Source organism: Ruditapes philippinarum, unplaced genomic scaffold (assembly GCF_026571515.1).
Source record: "Ruditapes philippinarum isolate M1 unplaced genomic scaffold, ASM2657151v2 ctg2354_1_1_1_1, whole genome shotgun sequence".
NCBI classification, from domain to species: domain Eukaryota; kingdom Metazoa; phylum Mollusca; class Bivalvia; order Venerida; family Veneridae; genus Ruditapes; species Ruditapes philippinarum.
The window spans coordinates 89866-100311 of record NW_026855117.1 but is presented as its reverse complement, the minus strand read 5'-3'; the positions used below and the strand labels follow the sequence as shown (position 1 = coordinate 100311).

General features: G+C 28.8%; 1 protein-coding gene across 1 annotated transcript in view; it reads left to right on the top strand.

Annotated features, from left to right (window-relative positions):
* Positions 1-123: 123 nt before the first annotated feature.
* Positions 124-10446, top strand: part of LOC132742139 (uncharacterized) — a gene marked incomplete at its 5' end in the record, with an annotated part of 82286 nt that continues 71963 nt past the window's right edge. Inside the window, 2 exons of the mRNA XM_060730465.1 lie at positions 124-288; positions 934-1326. Of these exons, the coding sequence (XP_060586448.1) occupies positions 124-288; positions 934-1326 (558 nt within the window). The remainder of the gene's footprint in view (positions 289-933; positions 1327-10446) is intronic.

Genomic DNA, 10446 nt, shown 5'->3' with positions numbered 1-10446 from the left:
CACCCTTTCCAATCCTTTTAAATTAAAATCTTTGAAATTTATCACAATCGTTTATTTCTCAACATTAAAGAGACAACAAAATTGTAGAGATGATTTTCATATAAAAGAAGTTTGGTATTTAAGATGGTGGTTGGACTGACTGGGGACAATGGAGCACCTGTTCAGTGACGTGTGGGGACGGGTTAAAGTCTAGATCACGTACCTGCACAAATCCGGCACCCTCGCCTCTGGGAAAATATTGTGATGGAGATCCTATAGAAGTTGTTTCCTGTAGGAAAAGCAATTGTAGTATGTGATAACATTTAAATAACGTTGATAAGCAATAGAATGATAACAGTTATTTTCATTCCTGAATTGGCTTGAGAATATGACAAACACCTATTTTTCTATATTTTATTGCAAACACACTGCTAGAACTAACAAGTACTGAGCAATGAGTGTAAAATTTCTTGCACAAGGAAACAGTGGCTCGCCTCTGACGGGGTTTGAACCTACACGGATAGCGATACGAAGGTTACTATTCGGTTGGCTATGCCGCCATCATAACATGTCTTTTATTCATAATATCATTATTACTAATTTGACTAATGTGTCTAAGATGTAAGATTGTGATAGATTGTGATTTGCAATGTTACAAAAGTCGAACAATTTCAGAAAAAAACGAAGGTGCCAGCTTGTTGAAAGCATATAACTAAATGGATAATATCGTTCCTTAAAATGATATGCACTTAAGTTCTCTCAGGGTATTCTTATTCGTAATGTGCTGATGAAAGTTATTCTTGCCTTTCTGCGTTTCATCACTTTTATAATAATTCATGTATTTTTGTGATTATACAGTACACCAGTGATCAAAATTATAAAAGTAATTCATATTATTCAATACATAATATTGGTATTTCTTTCCAAACGTTTGTGACAAATTATGTTTTACAGGTCCAAATATAGTATTTAATGCCAAAGATATAACAAACAAAAATCCTGACACTGGAAACACTATTATATTTGGCTCTACTCTTCTTAATGAAGGAAATGCTTATAATATATCTACTGGAATCTTCACTGCGCCTGTCAACGGAACGTACTCATTTAGTTTACAAATATGTGCTACATACACAAAAGAAGTCTACGCAGCTATCATGATAGATGGGACAACATATGCTACCTTATATGTTTATGATAAAGATGCGCACACATGTGATAGTACAGATACTGTCGCTGTTTTACATGAACATTCAAAAGTTTTTGTTGATTGCATTTCTGATTGTATGAGCAATTATATATATGCAGATTCTTGGCGTATGAACACGTTCTCTGGATATCTAGTTCACCAATAAACTTATGTTTTATCACTTTTTTCATCTTTTTATAGAAAGTAAGTCCGTACATATCATGTGTTTCCCATCTTCGTGACGTTGTTAGCGGTAAAATCGTTATAAAAGGGCTGAGCACAAAAATCTTGCTATATAGATGACTTACTGGTGTTGTTTTTTTTTGTTGTTGTTTTTTTTTCATTGACAGTGAAATATTTAATTGTTATTGAAAACATTTCCCCTGTTCGGGGCAATGCGTACTGTGCAATGGAAGAAATATGGATTTGTACGAAGATTATACAAAGTTAAAATGAAAAAGTACTTTTAAATTGGTATAAAATACAATACGAAGAAAACTTTACATTAAGACAGGTAGAAACACGTGAAATGACTAGAACCTATTCAAATATTCATTTATGTTTAAGAAATAAAATCGGCCTGAGAGATGTATATCGGCTATTTAACACCGGTTTGGAGTTTTGATGCGTAGGAATTGACCACGAAGGCCGTAGGCCTGAGTGGTTAATTTTTTCGCATCAAAACGACAAAGCCGGTGTTAAATAGCCGATATACACCTCTCAGGCCGATGTTATTTCGATTCTATCACGAAAAAATAAGGAAGGTCACAAGTTAATGTTATTTTTTCAAGCGGAAATAACTTCCGGTGCCGATTTTCGTATAACGCTGTTCGATTTTCGCACCCTTCTGTTGCATAGATATAGAAATTATTAAACAAAATAAATAATAAGAATGAAACGTTATTCTATCACGTTTTCAACGATAAAAACTTACGTCGTATTGTGTTTACATCGGTGCCCCATTTATCATTCCTGTATGTATGAAATAACGTCAGCTTGTTTTTTAATGAGTTGTTTATTAAGGATGACGTCATTACGCTGCTTACGGATTGGCGCCGTTTTGTCAAAATATTTATTTACTGATATGGATCAAATATGTAGCGTTAGTGTATGTGAGATATTATTTCGGTATTGTATGAAAAGAAAACAAATTTTAAGAACTGAAAAAAATAAATTAAAAATTTTTTTATTTTTGGGTTTAAAAAACTTTGTAAACTAAAATAATGGGGGTTTAAAAAATAAAAGCCCCCATATAAAAATACCATTTTTATTGCATTTTAAACACCGATTTTTTTCCCTTTTTTTGGTATGTGTACAAAATCACGGGGAAATGGAAATTTGAAAATATGATAAACCCAATTTTGATAAACCGCAATGTTATGAAGTATATAGAAAAGTTTTCTCCTATTTCCCCAAACCTACTGAAAATTTATACCTCAGAATTAAATAGTTGAGGGGTTGTAGTTTGTTTATTTTGTTTTTTTAATTTTGTCATTGAACGTGAAAGAAAATAAGTTTAAATGACAATATTTAGTCATTTTGAATTGGGTTTTTTATAAATTTTTTTTGAAAAAACAAATACTTTGATAAAATTTTTCTAGTTACTGAAAAAAAAATAAATTTGAGAAAATTCTTTTGAAATGTTAAATTTGGAGGTAAAAATTCCCTTCCCTTGTTTTACCTGATAAATGAGCTCGGAAAACAGCAAATTTGATGTTTTTTTTTCATTAACTTCCCAAGAAGAAAAAAATGAATTTGAAGTGAAATTTGACAATGATTTAAAAATGTTTATTTGTTAAAAAGTTTTAATCTACAATAGAAAAAATCAGAAACAGTGGAAATTTTTGAGATAAATACCAATGTCAGTTTTACCGAGTGTTGGGGCGTTTGAATTGCCCCGGTGCCTGTCACGAGTATTGCCCTTTTAAATTAACGAAATTTTTTGCTTTTTCAATTTTTGGGGTAAATGCAAGTAGTTTAAAAACATTTTTAAACTTAAATATTTCCCTTTTTGTTTTAATTTTACTTTTAAATTATTTACAAATATAGTGAAGAATATTTGAATTTGGGGGTTTCTTACTGGAAAACCCTCGCAATAGTCCAGGTTTTCACTCCTTTCTCCCTTTAAACAATCTCAGTTTGAACGAACTAGCCCAAATTTTCCCGTTTTTTTCAAAAATTCTCTTTTCTAAAAGAAGGATTTAAACCTTTTCCCCCAAATTTTTAATAACACATATCTTTATTTTAAAAAGTAAAAAAAAATTTATCCCAAAATGCAAAAATGCTTGGGTTTTAAATTTTTTCAAAAAATTAGACGGTATTTAGAAGTGTGCCAATAATCTATTGTATCAAAAATTGGGACCCCTTTTGTGGTAAATGTTTCAATGATAAAATCAACAATAACACGCCCGTGCCCTTAATGGTGTGCAAGGGATTATTACCCGCACTCCAAAGGGGATTTCCATTTAAATTTCTCATTTTTTTCTGGGGAATTTCCAATTTTAACGGCAGGGTAAAGGGAAAACGACAAAATTTTAAACATATTCGAAAACTCGGCCAAACGTTTTTTTTTTTCAAGGGGCCCCAAAATGTGACTCAGGGACATGTTTTTATGTTTGAAATGTGATAAAAAGATACGGGGTCCCTCTACAAAAACAAAAAGCCCCGTGTTTCAAACTCTTTCTTAAAAACATACCAACACTTCCTACCCTTTTCCAAAAAATTTATAAAAGGTAAATTTCGGTCAAAAATTTTGTACCCGCCCCCTTAGCAAAGCCGGAACCCTCTCCAAAGTTTAAATTTGTTTAAAGTCTTTTCAATTTAGTTAAAGTTGAATGGCCGCGGGTTTCAGCTAAAAAAAACCCGGGAAAAAAATTAATTTTATAGATTTAATATGAAAGAATGGGAAAACAGAAGCAAAAAAAAAGGAATAAGTTTCCTTTTACCTTTTTTTCATTTTTAAAAGGCGTGTTTTGAGGGTTTTTCCCCCCCATAAATTTTTTGGCCTTATAAAGGTTTAAAAAAAGGGGCTTTTAGGCCAAAACACTGTTTTTTTTGAGAAATAAGTATTAAAGGGGTGAAAAACTTTTTTCGGCCCCCCCCCATTAAAAAAGGGGACTCAAGGGGGTTTTCCCAAGGGGTTTTGCCCCCCGTCTGTTTTTGGGTTTGAAGTGGACAGTACCCCTTTAATTTGGGCAGGAATTTTGGGGCTTAATGGGGGCCTTTAAAAAAAATTTAGGTGATTTTAAAAAAAAACAAATGTTTAAACAACGGGTGAAAAAAATTTTTAATTAAACAAAAAAAATTTTAATAAAAATTAATTTGGGGGAAAAAAAAAAAAAGAAAACTATGGGCAGGGTTTTTGAGAGTCCCCCCGTTTCCATTTGGTAAATGAAAAAATTTTAAAATTTTAACAAAAAATTAAAAAAGGGTATGGTCCCAAACTAAATTTTTTGCCCCCGATTGATCAAAAAAAATTGAAAAATGTTTTAAAATTTAAAAAAATTTAAAAAAATTTTAAAAAAAAAGGTAAAATTAATTCCAAAAAAAAAATTTTTTTTTAAAAAAGCTAAAAAGCAAAAAAAAAAAGTTAAAAATAAAAAAAGCTTGGAAACCCAAAACCCAAAAAAATTTTAAAATAAAATAAAGTTTAAAAAAAAAAAATTGTGGTAAAAAAAATTTAAAAAAATAAATCTTAAAAAAAATCTTTTTATTCTTTTTTTTTTATTCCCGGTGGGTCACCTTTATCCATTCTTTTAGACAAATTTTTTAAAGAAAAATTTTTTCGTCAATTTTTAAAGGTTCTAAACCCCCCCCCCCGTCCCTGTTTCCCACCCCGACACATTAACGTAAATTTTTTTCATCCATAGTGTATTTTTAATCAAAGGGGAAATTAAACTTTGTTTTTCCCCGTTGGGAAAAGGGGCCCAAAAACACTAAAATCTGAAATATTTGAAATAAAACAAAAAAACGGGTTGCATTATACCCAAAATTAAAATGAACGAAAACTACGAAAAATTATAAAAAAAAATATCTTTTTTCCCGATCCCAAAATGTGTCATTCTTTATGTAATAACTGCACACAAATTTGGGGTTTTTGCAAACTCTGAAAACATTTTAAAATTTCGGGATTTCGGTCCCCATTTTTTGTATCTTTTTTTGGTCTGTTTTTTTTTCAATTTCACACTTTTTATAAAATTTTGGGACAAACCCATATTTGGATTTTAAATAAGAAAAAATTAAATTAAAATTTTTTAAAATTTGGTAAATAAAAAAAAATTTCTATTAAAATTCAAAAAACCTTCCCCGGTTTTTACTTTTTAAACCGCAGTGGATTATAAATTTGTAAACTATAGACCCTTTCTTTTAAACGTTTAAGCGTCAAAAAGAGTTACTTCCTTTAAACCGGGATGTACGTAAAACGGGGATTGTAAATTTTGTGTATATAAACCGCTTTACAATGTTTCCCTTATAAAAAATTTGAAATCTTTAAATTTACGGAAGCGTTCAATTTCGATTATAACAAAAAAAATTTTAAACTTAGATAATTTATTCCATAAAAAGAAAAAAAAAAAAAAAAAAAAAACCCAAAGTTTAAAAGTTTAAATTTTTTGCCTAAAAGGTAAAAAGCGGATTTCAGATTAAAATTACCCTATTAGTTTTTTTTTCAAAAACCCCGGGGAACATTTAAGCAAATTTAACAAATAAAATTTTAAAAATTTTTAATAAACCCCATAAAAACAGTTTTACCCATTAAAAAATTTAAAATTTCATTTTTTTTTCTGTTTGTTTTTCGGTAAATTCAGAAAATTCCGGGTTTTTTTGTTGCCCAAAAAAATGAAAGTAAATTGTCAGTTTTTTTAATAAATTTTTTTAAACTTTTAGACAAAAAGGCGAATGTATTCTGTCAAACTTATTACTTTTGCATTATGCAAAAAAAAAAAATCTTTCAATATATTTTTTATAAAACCCCTAAAAAGAACGAAAACCACTGGAAATTGATTTTTTAAAAAGAAAGTTCCCCACAGAGATAATAGGTTTAAAATTTAAATTTTTGATTTTAAAAAATCTATTTTTAAAATGATTATAAAAAAAAGCCCTTTTTTCCCCCAGAATTTTTTTTATAAATAAATATTTTTTGCTAAAAAGCGCCCCGGGAAAACATTTTAAAATTCAACAGGGGTACAATGTGGTAAATCAAGCGCCCCCAGGGTGCTTTATTTTTTAGAGTTTAAACATTACTTAAATTACATCACTTTTTTTAGCTTATGACCCCAAATTTTTAATTATGGATCATCCTGGGGCTTTTTTGGGTAAACCCTTTTATGACTTGATAATCCAGAATGACTCCCAACTGGCCCCAGCCCCAAAACACTTAAATTTGAAATTTTCATTAATAACAATTTATTTTACTGTTTAAAACAACTTTTTTTTTTATGATTTTTTTCATATTTGATAAGCAGAATTTTTAAAATTTAAAAAAAAAAAAATATAAAATTTTAAAAATATCACTTACCGTTTAAAATATAATATGTATTTGCATTTAAAATTGGCTTTGTTTGTAGATTTTTTAGATCCCTTTTTTTGCCGCCCAAAAATATTAACTTTTCATGTACACACCCCAATTCCCCCGTGTTAATTTTTTTTTTAAAATTTTTTTTAAAATTTACATAGTTTTATTAATGCTTTTCTGTTTTTCAGTTTTGGGCCAGTATTTTCAATTAATTATTACACACCCTTTTTTTCCCAAAAACTATAGAAAAATTTAAACCATTTTTGAAACTTGAAATTCTTTTTTGGTTTAAACAAAAATTTTAATTTATTATTAGCAAGTTAGTACATTTAAACTGACTGGTTTAAAACACGAGGCATCAATTGTCTTTAATTAAATATCAAACAAAATTGGAACCTTTATCAGTTCCCCAAACCCATATGGTCTAGTATTGAAAAAAAATTAAATTTAAACCCCTTAATAATTAAAATATATTTATAAAACAGGATGAAAAATTTGGGCCATGGAGTTTTTACATTATAATAAATGTATTTTTCTTTTTAAAAGAATAGATGTTATTTATAGTAGAAATGAAGCTGAACTTTATGAAGTATGATTTTAAACACATTTACCCATTTTAAAAAAAAAGATATTCAGTGATTTCCCTTATAAACATTTATTTAGACCCCTTGCAGTTTTTTACAATTGTCCCTCTTTTGCTGACTTTAAGAATGTTTAAGTGACGGGAAATCCCCATGCCGGTAGGAAAATTTTTCTAACCAGTATTTTTTATGTATTTTGGTTTCAAAATTCGCATAAAAATTTAAATGTTCTGGTAGAGGGGTTTTCAATTTTGGTTGAATATAATAAGGGTTGGGAAAATATTCTACACTAAAGGGTAAAGTTATTTGTAAACAGAAAAATTGTTTTTTTTGAAATCGGGGCAGATCCCTTTACTAAGTCAATAAAAATGAAGGGACCCGGGATCCAAGGTTTTGAAAAAAAATTTTCTTACTTTCCCAATTAAAGACCCGGGTATTAAAAAAATTTAAATTTTCCGGGGATTTCAAAAAGAACAAAATTTTTTTTTAAAACCCCCGGGGGCCCGGGTTCTCCCAACCGGTTTTTATAACAGCGGGAAAATTTTTGCAAAAATGAAAAGACAGGCAAAAAACTTTTTTTTCAAAAAAAGGTGGGAAAATGAAGTGAATTTGTCATATTATTAAGTAAAAATTTCAGTAAATATGGGAAAAAGGGCTCTACCGTTAAAGTATTTGAAAGAAATTTGCCATTTTAGGGGATTTCATTATGCTGTTAAATTTTTTTTAACATTTTTTTACTAAAATCAATATGTCAGAAAAAAATTGTTATAAAAAAATTTTTCTTTACAAAAAAAATTGTTTTGTTAGTTACCATTTTTATAAAGGGTTTTTAATTTATGCGATTTTGTAATTTTTATGTTTTGGCCCACAAGAATTTAAAATCATATGGACAAAGAACCCCCCCTTTGGGTTTTGAAACCAAACAATAGGAAAGGCAAGAAAATATTCCCAAAAACAATTTTAAAAAATTAGAAAAATTTCAAAAAATTTTGGGTTCATTAAAAACAAGTGTAGGGGAACTTTTAAAGTGACAAAATTTTATTTAAAAAAAATTCCTTTCCTCGTCTTAGAAAAGATATCTTTTTGGGTTTGGGCCCGGGTTTTTATCTTTTTAATTTTTCCATTTTGTGTCTAAATTTCTCTTTTAAAAAGTACTGAATTTCAAAATTGGACAATATAATTAAAAGAAAATTTCCCAATTTCCCAAAAAACCCCCGATTTTAAACCCTGTAAAAAACCCATTTTACAATATAAATATGCCCCCAAAACCTCCACTTTTGTTTTTTCTTGTCTTAAGTCATTATTTCCATTTTACAGTTTTTGGTTGGAATTAAAGGTTTGCCCCAAGTGGTTCCCGGGAAATTTATGGGTCAAAAAATAAGGGGCGACAAATTTTGGGACTGCCATTAATTTTTTGATAAAGAAAAAATGCAAAAAAAATTTTATGTTACATTTGCCCACGAAAAGCTGTTTTTTTCTTTATATTATTTTTTCCTTCTTTGAAAACTAAACAATTTTTATTTTCCAGGATAACATATAAAAACGAAACAAACTTTCCTTTTAAATTTAAAAATTTCAAATTCCCTCAAAGAGTCAAAAAATGGGTACAAAAAAACACTTTATTAAATTTTGAAAAAAAACCAAAAACTTTAAACCCACCTATTTTAAAATTAAATTTACAGGATCCCAAACATTTGGGACTTTCCCAACATGGGTCATATTTTTTTGATTTTTGAGGGGTCAAAAAATTTTTTTAAACAACGGGATAGTTTTTTTCAATCGATAATAAATTTCCCAAATATTACTTGGTTTTACTATTTATATTTCACCCGGGGAAGCATGTTTTTGAATGTGAAATTGGAATTGTGCATTTTAAATAGCTTTTTCTATTTGAAAGGGATTTTTCACAAAGCCAAGTTAATCTGTAAAAATTTCTGTCATTTGTGTTCACTTGGTAAGTTTAACCCTTTTGATTTATAAAATTTGTTTTCTTTAAAAATAAATATTTAAATTTCCATTTTTTTTACAAATAAATTTAAAAGAGGGCTGTTTTTTTTAAATTTTGAAAGTTTTTAAAAACTATAACTTCTTTTTGAAAACTTTTAGGGTTTTTCCAATACCCAAAATTCATATAAAATTAATATACTGTTTAAAAAATTTCGAAATTTTTGTTTGAAAAAAAATGCGCTTTTTTTAAGTGACAAAAATATTTTTAAAATAAAACCACGCAGACAAAAAATGAACATTTTTGTTTTCAGCGTTTTGGGAATTTTGCTGGGGTTTCGAAAACATTCCTTCAAAAAATAAAAATTTTTTTAAATTTCTTTTATTTGTCAGGGGGCCCATTTTGATATTTTAAATTCCCTTAAACAGTGGAGGGGAAAACGGGGAAACCCGGTTCCCCTGGGTCAACATGTGCCCGTCCACTTGTAAAATGGGACTGCCAAAAACAAGAACAAGGGTTCCGATCCTCCCCCAGAAATGGGGCTTGACTGAAATCGGTAACGCATTTGATTTTAAAGGGAACATGTTTAAAACAATTTGCCCGGGTATAATTTAGCAGGGACTTTGGCAATTTGAAAAAAACCACGTTTTGAGACCCAAAACCCAAATTAAAAATTAAAAGATATCTTATTTGAAACCAAAAAAAAATTTCCCAAAACCTGAAAAAAAAAAAAAAAGGAAAAGGGTTTGTGATAATAAAACTAAAATTTACCAAATTTCAAAACCCCACACTTTAAATTTTAAACAAAAATTTCTAAAAAATAAAAACTTAAAAATAAAATTATTTACATATTTTGTTTCGGTTTTCGGCCTCCCCCATTTAGAAAGCTGAAGAGGAGAAAAAGTTTTCCCAATTTAGTATGCAGCAAAAACCAGTAACCCCCTTCATTTTAAAAATTAGTTCCCGGAAAAACGAAAAAAAAAACCCAAAAAATATTTTTTTTCAAAACGTTAAAGGGAAAATTTCTTGCGTGGTTATATTTCAGTGCCCAAAATTTCTGAACGTTTTAAAAAATTTTTTTTAAAAAAATGAAAAAACCCAATTAATTATTTTATCTGCTTTTACAATGAAAAATTGGGTAAATTGGATTGGATAATTTATATGTTTAGTTCGGGGATTTCTTTATTTTAAAAAAAATTTTTCTTTAAAAGGGGAGTTTCCCGTGATAATGGTTTTTATT